The sequence below is a fragment of the Salvelinus fontinalis genome, chromosome 36 (assembly GCF_029448725.1).
Source record: "Salvelinus fontinalis isolate EN_2023a chromosome 36, ASM2944872v1, whole genome shotgun sequence".
Classification (NCBI taxonomy): Eukaryota; Metazoa; Chordata; class Actinopteri; order Salmoniformes; family Salmonidae; genus Salvelinus; species Salvelinus fontinalis.
The window spans coordinates 34218873-34246242 of NC_074700.1; the positions used below are offsets into that span (position 1 = coordinate 34218873).

At 46.2% G+C, this 27370-nt stretch overlaps 1 protein-coding gene across 1 annotated transcript; it reads right to left on the reverse strand.

Moving 5' to 3' along the window:
* Window positions 1-1969: 1969 nt before the first annotated feature.
* slc25a11 (solute carrier family 25 member 11) lies at window positions 1970-25955 on the reverse strand. The gene is made up of 7 exons (XM_055901354.1): window positions 25751-25955; window positions 21255-21407; window positions 15895-16101; window positions 15002-15092; window positions 10936-11026; window positions 7968-8119; window positions 1970-2683 (listed from the first exon to the last, which is right to left on the reverse strand). Exons 1-7 carry the CDS (start codon window positions 25816-25818, stop codon window positions 2531-2533), a joined length of 915 nt encoding a protein of 304 aa, XP_055757329.1. The 5' UTR covers window positions 25819-25955; the 3' UTR covers window positions 1970-2530.
* Between the last annotated feature and the right edge of the window lie 1415 nt (window positions 25956-27370).

Genomic DNA, 27370 nt, shown 5'->3' on the forward strand with positions numbered 1-27370 from the left:
AGTTTTTTCTTTTTATATTTAAGATTAAAGCTGATCTTCCAAAAAAAAAATACGCTTTGCGTCATCAGCCCCTTCATTTGAGGAAGACAACCAATGAAATATTTTATTAAATGTTTGTGTTAATAAATGACCCACACTTTCCTCATATTCAGATGGAGTTGCACCCCAATATTTAGCTGTTCCTAATGTTTGGTATAGTCACCATTTTGAAGATCGGAGTCTGTACTTTATCCCCCCCCAAAAATGTAAAACGTTTTGTAACGTAAGATCAAAAATGTGGGAAGCATTGGACCTACATCATGAGATCCTATGTAAAATACTATCATGAGATCCTATATATATATATATATACAGACGAGCTTCAATGCCATACAACTCTCCTTCCGTGGCCTCCAACTGCTCTTAAATGCAAGTAAAACCAAATGCATGCTCTTCAACCGATCGCTGCCTGCACCTGCCCGCCTGTCCAGCATCACTACTCTGGACGGCTCTGACTTAGAATAGGTGGCCAACTACAAATACCTAGGTGTCTGGCTAGACTGTAAACTCTCCTTCCAGACTCACATTAAGCATCTCCAATCCAAAGTTAAATCTAGAATTGGCTTCCTATTTCGCAACAAAGCATCCTTCACTCATGCTGCCAAACATACCCTCGTAAAACTGACCATCCTACCAATCCTCGACTTCAGCGATGTCATTTACAAAATAGCCTCCAATACCCTACTCAACAAACTGGATGCAGTCTATCACAGTGCCATCCGTTTAGTCACCAAAGCCTCATACACTACCCACCACTGCGACCTGTACGCTCTCGTTGACTGGCCCTCACTACATACCCTCACTACATATTCGTCGCCAAACTCACTGGCTCCAGGTCATCTATAAGTCTACTAGGTAAAGCCCCGCCTTATCTCAGCTCACTGGTCACCATTGCAGCACCCACCCGTAGCACACGCTCCAGCAGGTATATTTCACTGGTCACCCCCAAAGCCAATTCCTCCTTTGGCCGCCTCTCCTTCCAGTTCTCTGACAAAAATCTCTGAAACTGGAAACACTTATCTCCCTCACTAGCTTTAAGCACCAGCTGTCAGAGCAGCTCATAGATTACTACACCTGTACGTAGCCCATCTATAATTTAGCCCAAACAAATACCTCTCCCCCTACTGTATTTATTTATTTTGCTCCTTTGCACCCCAGTATCTCTAATTTGCACATTCTTCCACTGCAAATCTACCATTCCAGTGTTTTACTTGCTATATTGTATTTACTTCGCCACCATGGCCTTTTTTGCCTTTACCTCCCTTATCTCACCTCACTTATCCCACCTCCCTTATCTCACCTCATTTGCTCACATTGTATATAGACTTATTTTTCTACTGTATTATTGACTGTATGTTTTGTTTATTCCATGTGTAACTCTGTGTTGTTGTATGTGTCGAACTGCTTTGCTTTATCTTGGCCAGGTCACAGTTGTAAATGAGAACTTGTTCTCAACTGGCCAACCTGGTTAAATAAAGGTGAAATAACACTATCATGAGATCCTTATGAACTCAGTAAATTCTTTGAAATTGTTTTATGTCGCGTTTATATTTTTGTTCAGTCAGTCACTTCAGTTTAAAGAACTATTCCTTTAAAAAAATTACAATTAAAATCAGTGTAAAGCAGGTGGTTCTAGTCTTTCCCTTATCTGGTGTTAAAATCCCTGATTAATCCACCAATCCTCTAGATCAGCTTTTCCGTCGGTCCTCAGGACCCCCAAGAGGTGCACGGGTTTTGGCCTTCACACTAGACAGCTGAATCAACTGAATCAACTGAATCAAGCCTTGATCATTTGAATCAGCTGTGTAGTGTGAAAGGCCAAAACCAAAACGGGCACCTCTTGGGGGTCCCGAGGACCGACGGAAAAGCTGATCTAGAGGATTCTGAAAATTGTTATCAACAGCAGGTGAAATAAACAAAAAACAAATCCTTGTTTGTCAGAAATAAATCCATTTTTAATCTGTTTGTCATCATCAAGGTTTTCCAGCCATCTGTTCCATAGTGGGGGGAGGGGACGACTATACCAAGTGTCAACATGGGGGGGGGGGGGACTATACCAAGTGTCAATATGGGGGGGGGGTGGCTGGTACATTCTGAGGTTCTGAGTCCTTCAGTAAAAAATAACACAATGGGGTCAGGTCACATGACAGGGGTTAAAGGTCACTCACATCACACACGAGGGTGTGTCTGTCCGTGTGTGTCGTGTGCACCTGCTTCAGTCTGTGTGCGCCTGCTTCTGTGTGTGTGTGTGTGAGAGTGTGTGTGTGAGAGTGTGTGTGTGAGAGTGTGAGTGTGTGAGTGTATATGTGTGTGTGAGTGTGAGAGAGTGTGAGTGTGAGAGAGTGTGAGTGTATGTGTGTGTGTGTGTGTGTGTGTGTGTGTGTGTGTGCGCGCCTGCTTCTGTGTGTGTGTGTGTGGCTCCGGGGTACAGTTTCCCGTAGGTCCAGAACTAAGATCAGCTCCCTTCCCCCAATCCTTATTTATCCCGTCTCTAATCCAGGAAGTAGACTTTATAAGCCTTATTCATCTGTTCCAGGAAGATGAACGTGAGGACGGTGTGAGGTCCCAGTCTGGCGTAGTACGGAGTGAAACCCTTCCACAGAGAGAAGAATCCTTCATTACGGATTACCCTCGCCAACACGTCCTGTAGGGGGAGACAGAGAGAAACCATTCATTACAGATCACCCTGGTCAGGACGTCCTGTAGGGGGAGACAGAGAGACACCCTTCATTACAGATCACCCTGGTCAGGACGTCCTGTAGGGGGAGACAGAGAGAAACCATTCATTACAGATCACCCTGGTCAGGACGTCCTGTAGGGGGAGACAGAGAGAAACCCTTCATTACGGATCACCCTGGTCAGGACGTCCTGTAGGGGGAGACAGAGAGAAACCCTTCATTACAGATCACCCTGGTCAGGACGTCCTGTAGGGGGAGACAGAGAGAAACCCTTCATTACGGATCACCCTGGTCAGGACGTCCTGTAGGGGGAGACAGAGAGAAACCCTTCATTACAGATCACCCTGGTCAGGACGTCCTGTAGGGGGAGACAGAGAGAAACCATTCATTACAGATCACCCTGGTCAGGACGTCCTGTAGGGGGAGACAGAGAGAAACCATTCATTACAGATCACCCTGGTCAGGACGTCCTGTAGGGGGAGACAGAGAGAAACCCTTCATTACAGATCACCCTGGTCAGGACGTCCTGTAGGGGGAGACAGAGAGACACCCTTCATTACAGATCACCCTGGTCAGGACGTCCTGTAGGGGGAGACAGAGAGAAACCCTTCATTACAGATCACCCTGGTCAGGACGTCCTGTAGGGGGAGACAGAGAGACACCATTCATTACAGATCACCCTGGTCAGGACGTCCTGTAGGGGGAGACAGAGAGACACCATTCATTACAGATCACCCTGGTCAGGACGTCCTGTAGGGGGAGACAGAGAGAAACCCTTCATTACAGATCACCCTGGTCAGGACGTCCTGTAGGGGGAGACAGAAGTAACCAATTTTATATTTGAGATTCTTCAAAGTAGCCACCCTTTGCCTTGATGACAGCTTTGCACACTCTTGGCATTCTCTCAACCAGCTTCATGAGGTAGTCACCTGGAATGCATTTCAATTAACAGGTGTGCCTTGTTAAAAGTACATTTGTGGAATTCCTTTCCTTCTTAATGAGTTTAAGCCAATCAGTTGTGTTGTAACAAGGTAGGGGTGGTATACAGAAGATAGCCCTATTTGGTAAAAGACCAAGTCCATATTATGGCAAGAACAGCTCAAATAAGCAAAGAGAAACGACAGTCCATCATTACTTTAAGACATGAAGGTCAGTCAATACGGAAAATGTCAAGTGTAGTCGCAAAAAGCGCTGTGATGAATTTGGCTCTCATGAGGACCGCCACAGGAAAGGAAGACCCAGAGTTCCCTCTGCTGCAGAGGATAAGTTCATTAGAGTTACCAGCATCAGAAATTGCAGCCCCAATAAATGCTTCACAGAGTTCAGGTAACAGACACATCTCAACATCAACTGTTCAGAGGAGACTGAATCAGGTCTTCATGGTTGAATTGTTGCAAAGAAACCACTACTAAAGGACACCAATAAGAAGAAGAGACTTGCTCGGGCCAAGAAACAAGAGCAATGGACCTTAGACCGGTGGAAATTTGTCCTTTGGTCTGAAATCCAAATTGTATTACACCCGCCATGTCTGAGACGCAGAGTAGGTGAATGGATGATCTCTGCATGTGTGGTTCCCACCGTGAAGCATGGAGGAGGAGGAGGAGGAGGTGTAATGGTGTGGGGGTGCTTTGCTGGTGACACTGTCTGTGATTTTATTCAAAGCACAGTTAACCAGCATGGCTACCACAGCGTTTACTTGCTATATTCTATTTACTTCACCACCATGGCCTTTTTTTTGCCTTTACCTCCCTTATCTCACCTCACTTGCTCACATTGTACACAGACGTATTATTGACTGTATGTTTTGTTTATTCCATGTGTAACTCTGTGTTGTTGTCTGTGTCGAACTGCTTTGCTTTATCTTGGCCAGGTCACAGTTGTAAATGAGAACTTGTTCTCAACTGGCCTACCTGGTTAAATAAAGGTGAAATACACTGCTCAAAAAAATAAAGGGAACACTTAAACAACACAATGTAACTCCAAGTCAATCACACTTCTGTGAAATCAAACTGTCCACTTAGGAAGCAACACTGATTGACAATAAATTTCACATGCTGTTGTGCAAATGGAATAGACAAAAGGTGGAAATTATAGGCAATTAGCAAGACACCCCCAAAAAAGGAGTGATTCTGCAGGTGGTGACCACAGACCACTTCTCAGTTCCTATGCTTCCTGGCTGATGTTTTGGTCACTTTTGAATGCTGGCGGTGCTCTCACTCTAGTGGTAGCATGAGACGGAGTCTACAACCCACACAAGTGGCTCAGGTAGTGCAGTTCATCCAGGATGGCACATCAATGCGAGCTGTGGCAAAAAGGTTTGCTGTGTCTGTCAGCGTAGTGTCCAGAGCATGGAGGCGCTACCAGGAGACAGGCCAGTACATCAGGAGACGTGGAGGAGGCCGTAGGAGGGCAACAACCCAGCAGCAGGACTGCTACCTCCGCCTTTGTGCAAGGAGGTGCACTGCCAGAGCCCTGCAAAATGACCTCCAGCAGGCCACAAATGTGCATGTGTCTGCTCAAACGGTCAGAAACAGACTCCATGAGGGTCCACAGGTGGGGGTGCTTACAGCCCAACACCGTGCAGGACGTTTGGCATTTGCCAGAGAACACCAAGATTGGCAAATTCGCCACTGGCGCCCTGTGCTCTTCACAGATGAAAGCAGGTTCACACTGAGCACATGAGCACATGTGACAGACGTGACAGAGTCTGGAGACGCCGTGGAGAACGTTCTGCTGCCTGCAACATCCTCCAGCATGACCGGTTTGGCGGTGGGTCAGTCATGGTGTGGGGTGGCATTTCTTGGTGGGGCCGCACAGCCCTCCATGTGCTCGCCAGAGGTAGCCTGACTTCCATTAGGTACCAAGATGAGATCCTCAGACCCCTTGTGAGACCATATGCTGACACATGCACATTTGTGGCCTGCTGGAGGTCATTTTGCAGGGCTCTGGCAGTGCACCTCCTTGCACAAAGGCGGAGGTAGCAGTCCTGCTGCTGGGTTGTTGCCCTCCTACGGCCTCCTCCACGTCTCCTGATGTACTGGCCTGTCTCCTGGTAGCGCCTCCATGCTCTGGACACTACGCTGACAGACACAGCAAACCTTTTTGCCACAGCTCGCATTGATGTGCCATCCTGGATGAACTGCACTACCTGAGCCACTTGTGTGGGTTGTAGACTCCGTCTCATGCTACCACTAGAGTGAGAGCACCGCCAGCATTCAAAAGTGACCAAAACATCAGCCAGGAAGCATAGGAACCGAGAAGTGGTCTGTGGTCACCACCTGCAGAATCACTCCTTTTTTGGGGGTGTCTTGCTAATTGCCTATAATTTCCACCTTTTGTCTATTCCATTTGCACAACAGCATGTGAAATTTATTGTCAATCAGTGTTGCTTCCTAAGAGGACAATTTGATTTCACAGAAGTGTGATTGACTTGGAGTTACATTGTGTTGTTTAAGTGTTCCCTTTATTTTTTTGAGCAGTGTAGTTTTTTTTAGTTACAGTGTTGTTCCATCGCTGCAACTCCCGTACGAACTCGGGAGAGGCGAAGGTCAAGAGCCATGCATCCTCCTAAACACAACCTGCACTGCTTCTTGACACAACACTTAACCCAGAAACCAGCCGCACCAACGTGTCGGAGGAAAGACAGGGCAGTGTCAGCCTGCACTGGGCCCGGCCGCCACAGGAGTCACTAGGGCAGTGTCAGCCTGCACTGGGCCCGGCCGCCACAGGAGTCACTAGGGCAGTGTCAGCCTGCACTGGGCCCGGCCGCCACAGGAGTCACTAGGGCAGTGTCAGCCTGCACTGGGCCCGGCCGCCACAGGAGTCACTAGGGCAATGTCAGCCTGCACTGGGCCCGGCCGCCACAGGAGTCACTAGGGCAGTGTCAGTCAGCACTGGGCCCGGCCGCCACAGGAGTCACTAGGGCAGTGTCAGCCTGCACTGGGCCCGGCCGCCACAGGAGTCACTAGGGCAGTGTCAGCCTGCACTGGGCCCGGCCGCCACAGGAGTCACTAGGGCAGTGTCAGCCTGCACTGGGCCCGGCCGCCACAGGAGTCACTAGGGCAGTGTCAGCCTGCACTGGGCCCGGCCGCCACAGGAGTCACTAGGGCAGTGTCAGCCTGCACTGGGCCCGGCCGCCACAGGAGTCACTAGGGCAGTGTCAGTCAGCACTGGGCCCGGCCGCCACAGGAGTCACTAGGGCAGTGTCAGCCTGCACTGGGCCCGGCCGCCACAGGAGTCACTAGGGCAGTGTCAGCCTGCACTGGGCCCGGCCGCCACAGGAGTCACTAGGGCAGTGTCAGTCAGCACTGGGCCCGGCCGCCACAGGAGTCACTAGGGCAATGTCAGCCTGCACTGGGCCCGGCCGCCACAGGAGTCACTAGGGCAGTGTCAGCCTGCACTGGGCCCGGCCGCCACAGGAGTCACTAGGGCAGTGTCAGTCAGCACTGGGCCCGGCCGCCACAGGAGTCACTAGGGCAATGTCAGCCTGCACTGGGCCCGGCCGCCACAGGAGTCACTAGGGCAATGTCAGCCTGCACTGGGCCCGGCCGCCACAGGAGTCACTAGGGCAGTGTCAGTCAGCACTGGGCCCGGCCGCCACAGGAGTCACTAGGGCAGTGTCAGCCAGCACTGGGCCCGGCCGCCACAGGAGTCACTAGGGCAATGTCAGCCTGCACTGGGCCCGGCCGCCACAGGAGTCACTAGGGCAGTGTCAGCCAGCACTGGGCCCGGCCGCCACAGGAGTCACTAGGGCGCGGTGAGACAAGGACGTCCCTGCCGGCCAAACCCTCCCCTAACCCGGACGACGCTGGGCCAAATGTGTCTCTGGCCGGCTGCGACAGAGCCTGGACCCGAACCCAGAATCTCTAGTGGCACAGCGATGCCTTGGACCCCTGCGCCACTCGGGAGGCCTTATTTCATAGTGTTGATGTCTTTACTATTATTCTACAAAATAAAGAAAAATGAATGAGTAGGTGTGTAAACTTGTGACTGGTACTGTATATGAATAATATATTATCTTATATATGAAGTGATAATGCCCGAGAAGACGGTGTGGGGAGGATATATTGGCACGGGTGTTGTTAGCCCCGAGACTGAAGCCAGCTTCACTTTCATACAACGGGTTACCAACATATTCAAATAATGGACATTTTCATTAAAAATGGTATTTTGAGGAATTTGTTCATACCATTTTCATCCTTACAGAAACCGGTTGGTCTTTCATTCTATTGGACTGTAGTTATAACTCACCAGGCCATTCTTAAACTCTGGTTTCCCATCGATCATTCTCATGTTCTGAATCCTGGTCTTGACGATGTCGACGGGCATGGACGCTGCCGTGGTTACCAGCCCGCTGATCATACTGGCACAGAAATGGAGGAAGATGCCGTCCACAAAATACCCTGGGGGGGGGAGGGGGGGGGAAGAGACGGTATTCAACATGAATGGATTGCTGTAGGAAATGCACCCTAACCCATCTAGGATACACACCCCAACCTGCCCCCCGGGGTCAGTTCTCCCAACCTGGTCACTTCTCCCAACCTGGTCACTTCTCCCAACCTGGTCACTTCTCCCAACCTGGTCACTTCTCCCAACCTGCCCCCGGGGTCAGTTCTTCCAACCTGGTCAGTTCTCCCAACCTGCCCCCGGGGTCAGTTCTCCCAACCTGCCCCCCGGGGTCAGTTCTCCCAACCTGGTCAGTTCTCTCAACCTGGTCAGTTCTCCCAACCTGCCCCCCGGGGTCAGTTCTCCCAACCTGGTCAGTTCTCCCAACCTGGTCAGTTCTCCCAACCTGGTCAGTTCTCCCAACCTGCCCCCCGGGGTCAGTTCTCCCAACCTGCCCCCCGGGGTCAGTTCTCCCAACCTGGTCAGTTCTCCCAACCTGGTCAGTTCTCCCAACCTGCCCCCCGGGGTCAGTTCTCCCAACCTGCCCCCGGGGTCAGTTCTCCCAACCTGGTCAGTTCTCTCAACCTGGTCAGTTCTCCCAACCTGCCCCCCGGGGTCAGTTCTCCCAACCTGGTCAGTTCTCCCAACCTGGTCAGTTCTCCCAACCTGCCCCCCGGGGTCAGTTCTCCCAACCTGCCCCCGGGGTCAGTTCTCCCAACCTGGTCAGTTCTCCCAACCTGGTCAGTTCTCCCAACCTGCCCCCCGGGGTCAGTTCTCCCAACCTGCCCCCGGGGTCAGTTCTCCCAACCTGGTCAGTTCTCCCAACCTGGTCAGTTCTCCCAACCTGCCCCCCGGGGTCAGTTCTCCCAACCTGCCCCCGGGGTCAGTTCTCCCAACCTGGTCAGTTCTCTCAACCTGGTCAGTTCTCCCAACCTGCCCCCCGGGGTCAGTTCTCCCAACCTGGTCAGTTCTCCCAACCTGGTCAGTTCTCCCAACCTGCCCCCCGGGGTCAGTTCTCCCAACCTGCCCCCGGGGTCAGTTCTCCCAACCTGGTCAGTTCTCTCAACCTGGTCAGTTCTCCCAACCTGCCCCCCGGGGTCAGTTCTCCCAACCTGGTCAGTTCTCCCAACCTGGTCAGTTCTCCCAACCTGCCCCCCGGGGTCAGTTCTCCCAACCTGCCCCCGGGGTCAGTTCTCCCAACCTGGTCAGTTCTCCCAACCTGGTCAGTTCTCCCAACCTGCCCCCCGGGGTCAGTTCTCCCAACCTGCCCCCGGGGTCAGTTCTCCCAACCTGGTCAGTTCTCCCAACCTGGTCAGTTCTCCCAACCTGCCCCCGGGGTCAGTTCTCCCAACCTGGTCAGTTCTCCCAACCTGGTCAGTTCTCCCAACCTGCCCCCGGGGTCAGTTCTCCCAACCTGGTCAGTTCTCCCAACCTGCCCCCGGGGTCAGTTCTCCTGCTATATAAATAAACCATCGGTTGTTTAAGAGCCTGTTTGCTCTGAGAGTAGGAGGGACAGAGGTCAGGGGTTAGAGGTTACCTGTCTCTATAAGAGCCTGTTTGCTCTGAGAGTAGGAGGGACAGAGGTCAGGGGTTAGAGGTTACCTGTCTCTATAAGAGCCTGTTTGCTCTGAGAGTAGGAGGGACAGAGGTCAGGGGTTAGAGGTTACCTGTCTCTATAAGAGCCTGTTTGCTCTGAGAGTAGGAGGGACAGAGGTCAGGGGTTAGAGGTTACCTGTCTCTATAAGAGCATGTTTGCTCTGAGAGTAGGAGGGACAGAGGTCAGGGGTTAGAGGTTACCTGTCTCTATAAGAGCCTGTTTGCTCAGAGTAGGAGGGACAGAGGTCAGGGGTTAGAGGTTACCTGTCTCTATAAGAGCCTGTTTGCTCTGAGAGTAGGAGGGACAGAGGTCAGGGGTTAGAGGTTACCTGTCTCTATAAGAGCCTGTTTGCTCTGAGAGTAGGAGGGACAGAGGTCAGGGGTTAGAGGTTACCTGTCTCTATAAGAGCCTGTTTGCTCTGAGAGTAGGAGGGACAGAGGTCAGGGGTTAGAGGTTACCTGTCTCTATAAGAGCCTGTTTGCTCTGAGAGTAGGAGGGACAGAGGTCAGGGGTTAGAGGTTACCTGTCTCTATAAGAGCCTGTTTGCTCTGAGAGTAGGAGGGACAGAGGTCAGGGGTTAGAGGTTACCTGTCTCTATAAGAGCATGTTTGCTCTGAGAGTAGGAGGGACAGAGGTCAGGGGTTAGAGGTTACCTGTCTCTATAAGAGCCTGTTTGCTCAGAGTAGGAGGGACAGAGGTCAGGGGTTAGAGGTTACCTGTCTCTATAAGAGCCTGTTTGCTCTGAGAGTAGGAGGGACAGAGGTCAGGGGTTAGAGGTTACCTGTCTCTATAAGAGCCTGTTTGCTCTGAGAGTAGGAGGGACAGAGGTCAGGGGTTAGAGGTTACCTGTCTCTATAAGAGCCTGTTTGCTCTGAGAGTAGGAGGGACAGAGGTCAGGGGTTAGAGGTTACCTGTCTCTATAAGAGCCTGTTTGCTCTGAGAGTAGGAGGGACAGAGGTCAGGGGTTAGAGGTTACCTGTCTCTATAAGAGCCTGTTTGCTCTGAGAGTAGGAGGGACAGAGTTCAGGGGTTAGAGGTTACCTGTCTCTATAAGAGCCTGTTTGCTCTGAGAGTAGGAGGGACAGAGGTCAGGGGTTAGAGGTTACCTGTCTCTATAAGAGCCTGTTTGCTCTGAGAGTAGGAGGGACAGAGGTCAGGGGTTAGAGGTTACCTGTCTCTATAAGAGCCTGTTTGCTCTGAGAGTAGGAGGGACAGAGGTCAGGGGTTAGAGGTTACCTGTCTCTATAAGAGCCTGTTTGCTCTGAGAGTAGGAGGCCAGCTGGGCAGCGTTGACCACTACAGCACGGGCCATGGTGGGAATACACCCCTGGAGGAACACAACACATTGTTTTTGTTAAGCTCAGCAGTCTCTGAGGTCTGGAGGCCACCTTCTATCGCTGGGAAAACATCTCTCAACATCAGCTGACATGGGCTAGTTGATCTGCACATTTCTGACAAGTTATAAACAGTGGTATAGTAACAGTGGTATAGTAGCAGTGGTATAGTAACAGTGGTATAGTAGCAGTGGTATAGTAGCAGTGGTATAGTAACAGTGGTATAGTAGCAGTGGTATAGTAACAGTGGTATAGTAGCAGGGGTATAGTGGTAGTATAGTAACAGTGGTATAGTAGCAGTGGTATAGTAACAGTGGTATAGTAGCAGGGGTATAGTAACAGTGGTATAGTAACAGTGGTATAGTAACAGTGGTAGTATAGTAACAGTGGTATAGTAGCAGTGGTATAGTAACAGTGGTATAGTAACAGTGGTATAGTAGCAGGGGTATAGTAACAGTGGTATAGTAACAGTGGTATAGTAACAGTGGTAGTATAGTAACAGTGGTATAGTAGCAGTGGTATAGTAACAGTGGTATAGTAACAGTGGTATAGTAGCAGTGGTATAGTAGCAGGGGTATAGTAGCAGGGGTATAGTAACAGTGGTATAGTAACAGTGGTATAGTAACAGTGGTATAGTAACAGTGGTATAGTGGTAGTATAGTAACAGTGGTATAGTAGCAGTGGTATAGTAACAGTGGTATAGTAACAGTGGTATAGTGGTAGTATAGTAGCAGTGGTATAGTAACAGTGGTATAGTAGCAGTGGTATAGTAGCAGTGGTATAGTAGCAGTGGTATAGTAGCAGTGGTATAGTAGCAGTGGTATAGTAGCAGTGGTATAGTAACAGTGGTATAGTAGCAGTGGTATAGTAGCAGTGGTATAGTAGCAGTGGTATAGTAACAGTGGTATAGTAACAGTGGTATAGTAACAGCGGTATAGTGGTAGTATAGTAACAGTGGTATAGTAACAGTGGTATAGTGGTAGTATCGTAACAGTGGTATAGTAACAGTGGTATAGTAGCAGTGGTATAGTAGCAGTGGTATAGTAGCAGTGGTATAGTAGCAGTGGTATAGTGGTAGTATAGTAACCGTGGTATAGTAACCGTGGTATAGTAACCGTGGTATAGTAACCGTGGTATAGTAACCGTGGTATAGTAACCGTGGTATAGTAACAGTAGTATAGTAAGATTGGTATAGTAGCAGCGGTATAGTGGTAGTATAGTAACCGTGGTATAGTAACAGTAGTATAGTAAGATTGGTATAGTAGCAGTGGTATAGTGGTAGTACAGTAACAGCGGTATAGTGGTAGTATAGTAACCGTGGTATAGTAACAGTAGTATAGTAAGATTGGTATAGTAGCAGTGGTATAGTGGTAGTACAGTAACAGCGGTATAGTAAGTGGTATAGTAGTATAGTAACAGTAGTATAGTAACATTGGTATAGTAGCAGCGGTATAGTGGTAGTATAGTAACAGTGGTATAGTAACAGTGGTATAGTAGCAGCGGTATAGTGGTAGTATAGTAACAGTGGTATAGTAACAGTGGTATAGTGGTAGTATCGTACCAGTGGTATAGTAACAGTGGTATAGTGGTAGTATAGTAATGGTGGTATAGTAACAGTGGTATAGTAGCAGTGGTATAGTAACAGTGGTATAGAAACAGTGGTATAGAAACAGTGGTATAGAAACAGTGGTATAGTGGTAGTATAGTAACCGTAGTATAGAAACAGTGGTATAGAAACAGTGGTATAGCAACAGTGGTATAGCAACAGTGGTATAGCAACAGTGGTATAGCAACAGTGGTATAGCAACAGTGGTATAGCAACAGTGGTATAGCAACAGTGGTATAGCAACAGTGGTATAGTGGTAGTATAGTAACAATGGTATAGTAACAGTGGTATAGTGGTAGTATAGTAGTGGTAGTATAGTAGCGGTGGTATAGTAGCGGTGGTATAGTAGCGGTGGTATAGTAGCGGTGGTAGTATAGTAACAGTGGTGGTATACTAACGGTGGTGGTATACTAACGGTGGTGGTATACTAACAGTGGTGGTATACTAACAGTGGTGGTATACTAACAGTGGTGGTATACTAACAGTGGTGGTATACTAACAGTGGTGGTATAGTAACAGTGGTGGTATAGTAACAGTGGTATAGTTACATTGTTATAGTAACAGTGGTAGTATACTAACAGTGGTGGTATAGTAGCAGCGGTATAGCAACAGTGGTATAGTGGTAGTATAGTAACAACGGTATAGTAACAGTGGTATAGTGGTAGTATAGTAACAGTGGTAGTATAGTAGCCGTGGTAGTATAGTAACCGTGGTAGTATAGTAACCGTGGTAGTATAGTAACCGTGGTAGTATAGTAACCGTGGTAGTATAGTAACCGTGGTAGTATAGTAACCGTGGTAGTATAGTAACCGTGGTAGTATAGTAACCGTGGTAGTATAGTAACCGTGGTAGTATAGTAACCGTGGTAGTATAGTAACCGTGGTAGTATAGTAACCGTGGTAGTATAGTAACCGTGGTGGTATAGTAACCGTGGTGGTATAGTAACAGTGGTGGTATAGTAACAGTGGTGGTATAGTAACAGTGGTATAGCGGTAGTATAGTAGCAGTGGTATAGTAGCAGTGGTATAGTAACAGTGGTATAGTAACAGTGGTAGTATAGTACCAATGGTATAGTAACAGTGGTATAGTAACAGTGGTAGTATAGTAACAATGGTACAGTAACAGTGGTAGTATAGTAACAGTGGTATAGTAGCAGTGGTATAGTAGCAGTGGTATAGTAGCAGTGGTATAGTAACAGTGGTATAGTAGCAGTGGTATAGTAGCAGTGGTATAGTAGCAGTGGTATAGTAGCAGTGGTATAGTAGCAGTGGTATAGTAGCAGTGGTATAGTAACAGTGGTATAGTAACAGTGGTATAGTAGCAGTGGTATAGTAGCAGTGGTATAGGAGCTGTGGTATAGTAATAGTAAAGAAGTATATTTATTAGTAGTATAGTATATTTATTAGTAGTATAGTAATAGTAGAGTATATTCATTGGTAGTGTAGTATATGTATTAGTAGTATAGAAATATAGTATATTTATTAGTACTATATAAATAGTATAGTAGTAGTGATAATATCTTACCCTCCATAGTGTGGTGACACCTTCTTTAGTCATTCTGTAGTATAGTAGTAGTATCTTACCCTCCATAGTGTGGTGACCCCCTCTTCTTTAGTCATTCTGTAGTATAGTAGTAGTTGTGGTATAGTAGTAGTATAGTAGTAGTTGTAGTATAGTAGTAGTATAGTAGTAGTTGTAGTATAGTAGTAGTTGTAGTATAGTAGTAGTTGTGGTATAGTAGTAGTATAGTAGTATAGTAGTAGTTGTAGTATAGTAGTAGTATAGTAGTATAGTAGTAGTTGTAGTATAGTAGTAGTTGTAGTATAGTAGTAGTTGTGGTATAGTAGTAGTATAGTAGTATAGTAGTAGTTGTAGTATAGTAGTAGTTGTGGTATAGTAGTAGTATAGTAGTATCTTACCCTCCACAGTGTGGTGACCCCCTCTTCTTTAGTGATTCTGTAGTATAGTAGTAGTTGTAGTATAGTAGTATAGTAGTAGTTGTGGTATATTAGTAGTATTAGTAGTAGTAGTTGTAGTATAGTAGTAGTTGTGGTATAGTAGTAGTATAGTAGTATAGTAGTATCTTACCCTCCACAGTGTGGTGACCCCCTCTTCTTTAGTGATTCTGTAGTATAGTAGTAGTTGTGGTATAGTAGTAGTATAGTAGTATAGTAGTATCTTACCCTCCACAGTGTGGTGACCCCCTATTCTTTAGTGATTCTGTAGTATAGTAGTAGTTGTGGTATAGTAGTAGTATAGTAGTATAGTAGTATCTTACCCTCCATAGTGTGGTGACCCCCTCTTCTTTAGTGATTCTGTAGTATAGTAGTAGTTGTAGTATAGTAGTATAGTAGTATCTTACCCTCCATAGTGTGGTGACCCCCTCTTCTTTAGTGATTCTGGCCAGAGCATTGAACACATTAGAATACCCTCTCTTCTGGTCTGCAGGGAGACTGGAAAGAGGAAATGACACAATTAGACATCATTTAACTCCTCTGTTACCACTGTTCATCCTCTGTCTCACACCCTCCCTCCCTCCCTCTCACCGTCCGTGGTCACCCTCCCTCTCACCGTCCGTCAGCGGTCACCCTCCCTCTCACCGTCCGTCAGCGGTCACCCTCCCTCTCACCGTCCGTGGTCACCCTCCCTCCCTCCTCTCACCGTCCGTGGTCACCCTCCCTCCCTCCTCTCACCGTCCGTGGTCACCCTCCCTCCCTCCTCTCACCGTCCGTGGTCACCCTCCCTCCCTCCTCTCACCGTCCGTGGTCACCCTCCCTCCCTCCTCTCACCGTCCGTGGTCAACCTCCCTCCCTCCCTCCCTCTCACCGTCCGTGGTCACCCTCCCTCCCTCCTCTCACCGTCCGTGGTCACCCTGCCTCCCTTCTCTCACCGTCCATGGTCACCCACCCTCCCTCCCTCTCACCGTCCGTGGTCACCCTCCCTCCCTCCCTCTCACCGTCCGTCAGCGGTCATCCTCCCTCCCTCCCTCCCTCCCTCTCACCGTCCGTCAGCGGTCATCCTCCCTCCCTCCCTCCCTCCCTCTCACCGTCCGTCAGCGGTCATCCTCCCTCCCTCCCTCCCTCTCACCGTCCGTCAGCGGTCATCCTCCCTCCCTCCCTCCCTCCCTCTCACCGTCCGTCAGCGGTCATCCTCCCTCCCTCCCTCCCTCTCACCGTCCGTCAGCGGTCATCCTCCCTCCCTCCCTCCCTCCCACCGTCCGTCAGCGGTCATCCTCCCTCCCTCCCTCCCTCTCACCGTCCGTCAGCGGTCATCCTGATCAAGGCGACTTCAGCAGGTGTTCCAACGAAGGCTCCGGTTGCTCCAGCCGTCATACCAATCAGAGCCTTCATGAGGAAGCTGGGCGGAGTCCCGTCCTGTCCCGTCATCTTCTCAAACAACACCGTGTAGATTCCTAACCTCGTTGTGGTGTAGGTAGCCTGGCGGAGGAGACCTGCTGACAGACTAGAAACCACATCATGATGTAGATACCTAACCAACACCATGTAGGTAGCCTGGCGGAGGAGACCTGCTGACAGACTACAAACCACATCATGATGTAGATACCTAACCAACACCATGTAGGTAGCCTGGCGGAGGAGACCTGCTGACAGACTACAAACCACATCATGATGTAGATACCTAACCAACACCATGTAGGTAGCCTGGCGGAGGAGACCTGCTGACAGACTACAAACCACATCATGATGTAGATACCTAACCAACACCATGTAGGTAGCCTGGCGGAGGAGACCTGCTGACAGACTACAAACCACATCATGATGTAGATACCTAACCAACACCATGTAGGTAGCCTGGCGGAGGAGACCTGCTGACAGACTACAAACCACATCATGATGTAGATACCTAACCAACACCATGTAGGTAGCCTGGCGGACTGAATTAGTATAATAGTAGAGTAGTATTATCGTCATAGTATTGTATTGTAACAGTATAGTAATATTGGATGATACCTTGTTTTTTATCTAGGACAGAGGAATTTATAAACAGACTTGTTTCAGACATAACATAGGTACAGGAGATCCCCTTTTTGTTTGGGATACTTTTAAATGTGCCTTTAGATGCCACGCAATTCAATACTCATCTCTAAACCAGCAGCAATTTGGATCTAAAGGGTCCATATTGACAAAGGAAGGACTAAGAATACACATACAGTTGAAGTAGGAAGTTTACATACACTTAAGTTGGAGTCATTAAATCTCGTTTTTCAACCACTCCACACATGTCTTGTTAACAAACTATAGTTTTGGCAAGTCGGTTAGGACATCTACTTTGTGCAAGACACAAGTCATTTTTCCAACAATTGTTTACAGACAGATTATTTCACTTATAATTCACTGTATCACAATTCTAGTGGGTCAGAAGATTACGTACACTAAGTTGACTGTGCCTTTAAACAACTTGGAAAATTCCAGAAAAGGATGTCATGGCTTTAGAAGCTTCTGATAGGCTAATTTACATTGTTTTAGTCAATTGGAGGTGTACCTGTGGATGTATTTCAAGGCCTACCTTCAAACTATCTATATCCACAGTAAAACGAGTCCTATATCGACATAACCTGAAAGGCCGCTCAGCAAGGAAGAAGCCACTGCTCCAAAACCGCCATATAAAAGCCAGACTACGGTTTGCAACTGAACATGGGGACAAAGATCGCACTTCTTGGAGAAATGTCATCTGGTCTGATGAAACAAAAATAGAACTGTTTGTCCATAATGACCATCCTTATGTTTGGAGGAAAAAGGGGGAGGCTTGCAAGCCGAAGAACACCATCCCAACCGTGAAGCACGGGGGTGGCAGCATCATGTGGATATATAGAAGTAACATCTCAAGACATCAGTCAGGAAGTTAAAGCTTGGTCACAAATGGGTCTTCCAAATGGACAATGACTCCAAGCATACTTCCAAAGTTGTGGCCAAATAGCTTAAGGACAACAAAGTCAAGGTATTGGATTGACTCAGTTACACCAGTTCTGTCAGGAGGAATGGGACAAAGTTCACCCAACTTATTGTGGGAAGCTTGTGGAAGGCTACCCGAAACGTTTGACCCAAGTTAAACACTTTAAAGGCAATGCTACCGAATACTAATTGAATGTATGTAAACTTCTGACCCACTGGGAATGTGACGAAAGAAATAAAAGCTGAAATAAATTATTCTCTCTACTATTATTCTGAGATTTCACATTATTAAAATAAAGTGGTGATCCTAACTGACCTAAGACAAGGAATTTGTACCAAGATTAAATGTCAGGAATTGTGAAAAAGTGAGTTAAAATGTATTTGGCTAAGGTGTATGTAAACTTCTGACTTCAACTGTAGATTACAATAAAAAACTGCACCATAGGAGGCACAGAGTAAATTTGAGGAAAAACCAAAAGAAATGGAGGAACTTAAAGATACAGTGTAATATATATAAAAATAAAGCAAACTTGATGGAATACGGGGGAAAATGCAACAAAGTACCAGTATAGTAGTATTAGTAGCATAGCGCCAGTATAGTAGTATTAGTAGCATAGCGCCAGTATAGTAGCAGTAGTAGCATAGCGCCAGTATAGTAGTATTAGTAGCATAGCGCCAGTATAGTAGTATTAGTAGCATAGCGCCAGTATAGTAGTATTAGTAGCATAGCGCCAGTATAGTAGTATTAGTAGCATAGCGCCAGTATAGTAGTATTAGTAGCATAGCGCCAGTATAGTAGTATTAGTAGCATAGCGCCAGTATAGTAGTATTAGTAGCATAGCGCCAGTATAGTAGTATTAGTAGCATAGCGCCAGTATAGTAGTATTAGTAGCATAGCGCCAGTATAGTAGTATTAGTAGCATAGCGCCAGTATAGTAGTATTAGTAGCATAGCGCCAGTATAGTAGCAGTAGTAGCATAGCGCCAGTATAGTAGTATTAGTAGCATAGCGCCAGTATAGTAGTATTAGTAGCATAGCGCCAGTATAGTAGCAGTAGTAGCATAGCGCCAGTATAGTAGTATTAGTAGCATAGCGCCAGTATAGTAGCAGTAGTAGCATAGCGCCAGTATAGTAGCATATGACTAGAATAGTAGTATTAGCAGCACACTACCAGTATAGTAGTATTAGTAGCATAGCGCCAGTATAGTAGTATTAGTAGCATAGCGCCAGTATAGTAGCAGTAGTAGCATAGCGCCAGTATAGTAGTATTAGTAGCATAGCGCCAGTATAGTAGCAGTAGTAGCATAGCGCCAGTATAGTAGCATATGACTAGAATAGTAGTATTAGCAGCACACTACCAGTATAGTAGTATTAGTAGCATAGCGCCAGTATAGTAGCATTAGTAGCATAGCGCCAGTATAGTAGCATTAGTAGCATAGCGCCAGTATAGTAGCATTAGTAGCATAGCGCCAGTATAGTAGTATTAGTAGCATAGCACCAGTATAGTAGCATTAGTAGCATAGCGCCAGTATAGTAGTATTAGTAGCATAGCACCAGTATAGTAGCATTAGTAGCATAGCGCCAGTATAGTAGCATTAATAGCATAGCACCAGTATAGTAGCATATGACTAGAATAGTAGTATTAGCAGCACACTACCAGTATAGTAGTATTAGTAGCATAGCGCCAGTATAGTAGCATTAGTAGCATAACGGCAGTATAGTAGCATTAGTAGCATAGCGCCAGTATAGTAGCATTAGTAGCATAGCGCCAGTATAGTAGCATTAATAGCATAGCACCAGTATAGTAGTATTAGTAGCATAGCGCCAGTATAGTAGCATTAGTAGCATAGTGCCAGTATAGTAGCATTAGTAGCATAGCGCAAGTATAGTAGCATTAGTAGCATAGCGCCAGTATAGTAGCATTAGCAGCATAGCGCCAGTATAGTAGCATCAGTAGCATAGCGCCAGTATAGTAGCATTCGTAGCATAGCGCCAGTATAGTAGTATTAGTAGCATAGCGCCAGTATAGTAGTATTAGTAGCATAGCACCAGTATAGTAGCATTAGTAGCATAGCGCCAGTATAGTAGCATTAGTAGCATAGCACCAGTATAGTAGCATTAGTAGCATAGCGCCAGTATAGTAGTATTAGTAGCATAGCGCCAGTATAGTAGTATTAGTAGCATAGTGCCAGTATAGTAGTATTAGTAGCATAGCGCCAGTATAGTAGTATTAGTAGCATAGTGCCGGTATAGTAGTATTAGTAGCATAGCGCCAGTGTAGTAGTATTAGTAGCATAGCGCCAGTATAGTAGCATTAGTAGCATAGCGCCAGTATAGTAGTATTAGTAGCATAGCACCAGTATAGTAGTATTAGTAGCATAGTACCAGTATAACAGTATAGTAGCATAGCGCCAGTATAGTAGTATTAGTAGCATAACGCCAGTATAGTAGTATTAGTAGCATAGCGCCAGTATAGTAGTATTAGTAGCATAGCGCCAGTATAGTAGCATTAGAAGCATAACGCCAGTATAGTAGTATTAGTAGCATAGTACCAGTATAACAGTATAGTAGCATAGCACCAGTATAGTAGTATTAGTAGCATAGTACCAGTATAACAGTATAGTAGCATAGTACCAGTATAGTAGTATTAGTAGCATAACGCCAGTATAGTAGTATTAGTAGCATAGCGCCAGTATAGTAGTATTAGCAGCATAGCGACAGTATAGTAACATTAGTAGCATAGCGGCAGTATAGTAGTATTAGTAGCATAGCGGCAGTGTAGTAGTATTAGTAGCATGGTACCAGTATAGTAGTATTAGTAGCATAGTACCAGTATAGTAGTATTAGTAGCATAGTGCCAGTATAGTAGCATTAGTAGCACAGTGCCAGTATAGTAGTATTAGTAGCATAACGCCAGTATAGTAGTATTAGTAGCATATTACTAGTATAGTAGTATTAGTAGCATAGCGCCAGTATAGTAGCATTAGTAGCATAGCGGCAGTATAGTAGTATTAGTAGCATAGTGCCAGTATAGTAGCATTAGTAGCATAGCGCCAGTATAGTAGTATTAGTAGCATAGTACTAGTATATATAATAGCATAGTAGTACTAACCCAGTATAGTAGTATTAGTAGCATAGTAATAGTGTATATAATAGCATAGTAGTACTAACCCAGTATAGTAGTATTAGTAGCATAGTACTAGTGTATATAATAGCATAGTAGTACTAACCCAGCATAGTAGTATTAGTAGCATAGTACTAGTATATATAATAGCATAGTAGTACTAACCCAGTATAGTAGTATTAGTAGCATAGTAATAGTGTATATAATAGCATAGTAGTACTAACCCAGCATAGTAGTATTAGTAGCATAGTACTAGTATATATAATAGCATAGTAGTACTAACCCAGTATAGTAGTATTAGTAGCATAGTAATAGTGTATATAATAGCATAGTAGTACTAACCCAGCATAGTAGTATTAGTAGCATAGTACTAGTATATATAATAGCATAGTAGTACTAACCCAGGATAGTAGTATTAGTAGCATAGTAATAGTGTATATAATAGCATAGTAGTACTAACCCAGTATAGTAGTATTAGTAGCATAGTACTAGTATATATAATAGCATAGTAGTACTAACCCAGTATAGTAGTATTAGTAGCATAGTACTAGTATATATAATAGCATAGTAGTACTAACCCAGTATAGATGCCTCCTAGTCCTTCATTCTTCAGTATAGATGCCAGAGCATGGAAGCTGGTCTTGTATTCCCGGGCCTTTCCTCCCTGACCACTCAGCTGCATTCTGTTCTTGACTAGATCGAGAGGCTGGACGAACACTGTCGCTCCCATCCTGGAGACGGGGGGAGGGACACAGAGATTACACATGTGTTGTTTCATAGTTTTGATGTCTTCACTATTATTCGACAATGTAGAAAACAAAACAAAATAAAGAAAAACCCTTGAATGAGTAGGTGTGTCCAAACTATTGACCGTTACTGTATAGATCGATGTTTTATCTAGATTTGACAGATCGATGTTTTATCTAGATTTGACAGATCGATGTTTTATCTGCACGTATTCTGCATGACGTACGGTGCCTTGCAAAAGTATTTAGACCCCGTGGGTTTCTTCACATTGAAACAAACCAAAGTGGGATTAAAATGGATTGAATTGTCTTTTTGTGTCAACAATCTACACAAAATACTCACAAAATACTCTGTCTACGTGGAAGAGCGATAGTAGTTGCATAATTATTCAGCCCCTTTGTTCAGGCAGGTTATTTGAGTGACATTTGGTTTAACAAAGCCCATAATAATAATAATAACAATAACAGGGGTTGCCATGACAGTCCCCCCGTACATAGAGCATCTAAGGTCCCTCAGTCAAGTGTTCAACCTCAAGATTAAACTACAAAGAGCAGATTTTCAGAAGACAATCAATAAAAGAAGGGCATTGATTGGTAACGTGAGACGGTTAACAATAACAAAAATCAGACATTGAATATCTCTTTAAGCTTAAAAAGGTAATAATGGAGGATGTATTAAAACCACTGCTTGGGGATTTACCCATGAGGCCGATGGTGACTTTAAAACAGTTACAGAGTTCAATGGAGGCTGTGATGAGAGAACTGAGGATCAACAACATTGTAGACACTCCACAATAATGACCTAAATGACAAGAGAGAAAAGAAGGATACAAATATACAGAATAAAATTTTTTCCAAAATGTGCAACAAGGCACTGAAGTAATATTGAAAACAAAAATAGAAAAACAAAGGGACACTTTTTGGCCTTAATGCAAAGCTTTATGTTGTGTTGGATTTGCCCCCAACACATTACTGAGTAACTGCCTCCGTATTTTCAAGCATGGTGGTGGCTGCATCATGGTATGGGTATGCTTGTCATCGGCAAAGACTGGGGAGTTTTTCCAGGATGAAATGGGACGGAGCTAAGCACAGGCAACATCCTAGAGGAAAACCAGGTTCTGTCTGTTTTACACCAGAGACTGGGGAGAGAAATTCCACCTTTAAGCTGAACGATAACCTACAACACAAGGCCAAATCTACACTGGAGTTGCTTACCAAGACGACAGCGAATGTTCCTGAGTGACCAAGTTATAGTTTTGACTTAAATCTGCTTGAAAATCTGACAAGATTTGAAAATTACTGTGTAGCAATGATCCCCAACATCTTGACAGAGCTTGAAAAAAGAAATACATAAAATTCAAAGGGTAAAATACAGTCTTGTACAATCCAGATGTGAAAAGCTCTTGCGGACTCAAGAAGACTCACAGCTGTAAAACTAATGTGATTCTAACATGTATTGACTCACGGAGCTGAAAACTTAAGCGACAACTATATTTAGCTATTATTATATATATTTTTTCAATACTTTAAAAAAAATATTCCACTTTGACAGAGCATATTGTGCAGATTGTTTATGGAAAATGACAATTTAATCCACTTCGTTACAAGATAAAAAGTGAAGAAATCATTGGGGTCTGAAAACTTTAAGGTACTGAGGTCCTCAAGTTGGAATCCATTGCGGTGAAACTGCCACGTCCATTTGTGATATTACAATAACAAAGACGCTACTTCAAACCAACACTATTTAAGAGCAGAGCAGCAAAGTAGAGCAGCATAACAGCAGAGTAGAACAGCAGAGTAGAGCAGCAGAGTAGAGCAGCAGAGTAGAGCAGCAGAGTAGAGCAGCAGAGTAGAGCAGCAGAGTAGAGCAGCAGAGTAGAGCAGCAGAGTAGAGCAGCAGAGTAGAGCAGCAGAGTAGAACAGCAGAGCAGAGCAGCAGAGTAGAACAGCAGATATCAGCTCCGCATGCGTGGGATGAGGCATAAGGGCCTACAGTGTTATGCCCACAGCACAGACACCACCACTACCATACACAGCCAACCCACTATCATCACACCACTACAGTACTGGTACTCCGACTATACTGAGAAGACACTATTCTGAATATGACCCTCCTCCACTGATACTTCGTGAAATCTCTACCTCAAACACCATTTTGATAGATCAGAGGCTATCTGAGAGAACAGGCTAGGTTACCAGGTCTCTGAGAGAACAGGCTAGGTTACCAGGTCTCTCTCTGAGAGAACAGGCTAGGTTACCAGGTCTCTGAGAGAACAGGCTAGGTTACCAGGTCTCTGAGAGAACAGGCTAGGTTACCAGGTCTCTCTCTGAGAGAACAGGCTAGGTTACCAGGTCTCTGAGAGAACAGGCTAGGTTACCAGGTCTCTGAGAGAACAGGCTAGGTTACCAGGTCTCTGAGAGAACAGGCTAGGTTACCAGGTCTCTGAGAGAACAGGCTAGGTTACCAGGTCTCTCTCTGAGAGAACAGGCTAGGTTACCAGGTCTCTCTCTGAGAGAACAGGCTAGGTTACCAGGTCTCTGAGAGAACAGGCTAGGTTACCAGGTCTCTCTCTGAGAGAACAGGCTAGGTTACCAGGTCTCTCTCTGAGAGAACAGGCTAGGTTACCAGGTCTCTCTCTGAGAGAACAGGCTAGGTTACCAGGTCTCTCTCTGAGAGAACAGGCTAGGTTACCAGGTCTCTCTCTGAGAGAACAGGCTAGGTTACCAGGTCTCTGAGAGAACAGGCTAGGTTACCAGGTCTCTCTGAGAGAACAGGCTAGGTTACCAGGTCTCTCTCTGAGAGAACAGGCTAGGTTACCAGGTCTCTGAGAGAACAGGCTAGGTTACCAGGTCTCTGAGAGAACAGGCTAGGTTACCAGGTCTCTGAGAGAACAGGCTAGGTTACCAGGTCTCTGAGAGAACAGGCTAGGTTACCAGGTCTCTCTCTGAGAGAACAGGCTAGGTTACCAGGTCTCTGAGAGAACAGGCTAGGTTACCAGGTCTCTGAGAGAACAGGCTAGGTTACCAGGTCTCTCTCTGAGAGAACAGGCTAGGTTACCAGGTCTCTCTCTGAGAGAACAGGCTAGGTTACCAGGTCTCTCTCTGAGAGAACAGGCTAGGTTACCAGGTCTCTCTCTGAGAGAACAGGCTAGGTTACCAGGTCTCTCTCTGAGAGAACAGGCTAGGTTACCAGGTCTCTCTCTGAGAGAACAGGCTAGGTTACCAGGTCTCTCTCTGAGAGAACAGGCTAGGTTACCAGGTCTCTCTCTGAGAGAACAGGCTAGGTTACCAGGTCTCTCTCTGAGAGAACAGGCTAGGTTACCAGGTCTCTCTCTGAGAGAACAGGCTAGGTTACCAGGTCTCTCTCTGAGAGAACAGGCTAGGTTACCAGGTCTCTCTCTGAGAGAACAGGCTAGGTTACCAGGTCTCTCTCTGAGAGAACAGGCTAGGTTACCAGGTCTCTCTCTGAGAGAACAGGCTAGGTTACCAGGTCTCTGAGAGAACAGGCTAGGTTACCAGGTCTCTCTCTGAGAGAACAGGCTAGGTTACCAGGTCTCTCTCTGAGAGAACAGGCTAGGTTACCAAGTCTAAGGGGCTGAGAGGGAATTTCTTTGTCTCTGAGGTCTTGAAATGTACGAAGACTGGAACAGTAGGTGCATGACTGATACGCGACACAGACAGTCATCCTATTCATGTCGAGAGACTCTGCAGAAACTGGCTGATACACAAACTCACCCCGTAGGCTTCATTTTTTACAGGGACAGTGCACGTTAATCAACGTTTCAGTTAAAGTGCCGGTTTTAGACAGCCCGCTAATTTTCAACCGCAGCCCCTGAGCAGGTTGTTTTTAAATTACAATACTGACAAACAATGAGTAGTGAGCACCCGCAGAGCAACATAGGACAAGGGACACGTAGAGAAAGAAACAAACAAGCTACAGACAGCATGGAAAACGGCAATACACCGCTAGGGATTATGTTGGTGGTCATAGCGCCTGAACGTAACCGGAGGCATCGCCATACCGGTCTCTGGGCCTAGCTAGCTGTCAGTGCGTGTGTACAGACCCAAATGTCAATGCGTGTGTGCGAAGGTTAACGCCATTATGCGGGGATAGTAACATCAACCGGGCTGTCAACATGAACCGTAAACATACACGAGCTTATCACTTAATCATACATGAATTCATTACTAAACACATGTTATTGTCGGTTTCTAACTGCCTCTCTAACTTAGTATGCTGTGCCCCTGGCCGGTAACCGAGCACCGCTGTCAGCGGGGCTGCTGTGTGAGTGTGACCGCTGAGAGCGGCCTGTAGCCCGGGTACCTACCCTGCCAGTCCCCCAAAGAGGAACTTAATGGCCTTGGGAGAGGTCTTCGGTTTGGAAGCTTCCGCCATTTTCTCTCTGGCTCTTTTCAAACCGGACGACAGTCCCTCGGTAAAGGGATTCTGGCTTCACGCGTAGCTGTAGCTTCTGGTCGGTGCTTTACCTCTAGCGATGGAGCAAGGTGACACACGGGGGCGCGCACGCACGGACGAAGAGGAAGTAGATGGACCAATGGGGAGGGGCGAGGAGGATGACAGAGAACGAGCACGCTGGGGTTTTTAATAAAGCTTCGTATTTGAAAATAAACTTCCAATGTATGGATGATCAACTAGGACACTACAAGACAGGGTCACAGGGGACAGTTGTGGATCTTAGCACCATTAGAATATCTTTGATAAAGACCTCGCCTGTCAAACCAATCAGTGGATAGAAAAGGCGGGCTTTGGGGCTGTCACGGCACAAAACGTAAACAGGGACGAACACTCCGACGGACAAGAGAAATGACTTGGGAGTCTACCTTTATTGGTTTATCTTGTTAGAGGGCGGGTTCTGACGTTCTGCCGCGTTCAAGTGCTATTGGAAACTCGCAACTTCCGAGTTAAACCGAACGTGTGTTATTTGCGTAGAGCTATCTTTTGATTGATTCTCATACTTCTCAAGAGGGAAACTCAGGATCATCTTTCACCAATGAGTTAGAAAGTCAGATGGGAAGATGGCGGAAGCTGGTGTTCTGTTTGAAACCGATGACGTATCAAGTGGAGATGAGGGTGTGAGAAGGATTGGTTTACGGTGGTGAATATAAGGAAACAAGAGAAGTAAAGTGGTAGTGGAATCTAGTAAATCCAAGATAATTTTGGTTTATTTTTTTGGTCGGAGTGAGGGTTTTGAATCGATGTTGTTACCTGGGAGATCCGTTTGAATTGTCTATGAAAATCGTGTATGCATTGGATGAGGTGGCATCGGTGAGAGTAACGAGAAGTGGGCTTGTTGTGGTTTTCTGTGTGTATCCGTGAAACAGAAGGAGCGTACTCTGCGCCTCAAGAAGATATCGGATTGGAAATGTGCGGTGTGGATCTTGGAAGCAGCACACCTATAAAAGGGGGTTATCTCTGGGGTGGCGCTGAAAGGAAATACCAAGGAAATAAGGCCAAGGAAATAGGTGAAGAATTGGATCAATTGGTTGATGCACACCGATTGGTCGATGGATCTATTGTAGTGTAACGACCCTGGGTTTATAAGCGCGGAAATCGACTCTGCCGCTCGAGCATGCTTTTGCGGCACAGTCGATAGCGTGCCGGACTTCGGGCTTAGAAGGTCGAGGGTTCGAGACCCGCTTCCTGCCTGTTTCATTACAGTATTGTTGTTTGAAGAAGAGTCTCTCATCTGCTTGGGTTCTGTGATATAAGTTGCCAGCAGATCCAACTCGATTTCTTAACGTTGCACTGGGATCAGACGGTGTTCTTGTGGAGATTAAAGGTGGTTACAAGCTCCACTTCGTCAACCGATGTGTGTGCATGTGCAAGGGTAGAGTCAGTTTTTTGGGGGGCAGCGTGCACTTTTGTCCACATCGTCGTTGCGTTCCACCCAGAGAAGAAATCCACCTTGTGTGGTTTATATCCACTA

Excerpts from the sequence above, each read along its gene's own strand:
- slc25a11 (XM_055901354.1), bottom strand. The coding sequence starts at position 25,818 with ATGGCGGAAGCTTCCAAACCGAAGACCTCTCCCAAGGCCATTAAGTTC. Across the intron at positions 16,102-21,254 it reads CTAGGAGGCATCTATACTGG|TCTGTCAGCAGGTCTCCTCC; the intron begins GTTAGTACTACT and ends TGTGGTTTCTAG. Across the intron at positions 11,027-15,001 it reads GGGTCACCACACTATGGAGG|GGGTGTATTCCCACCATGGC; the intron begins GTAAGATACTAC and ends GTGTTCCTCCAG.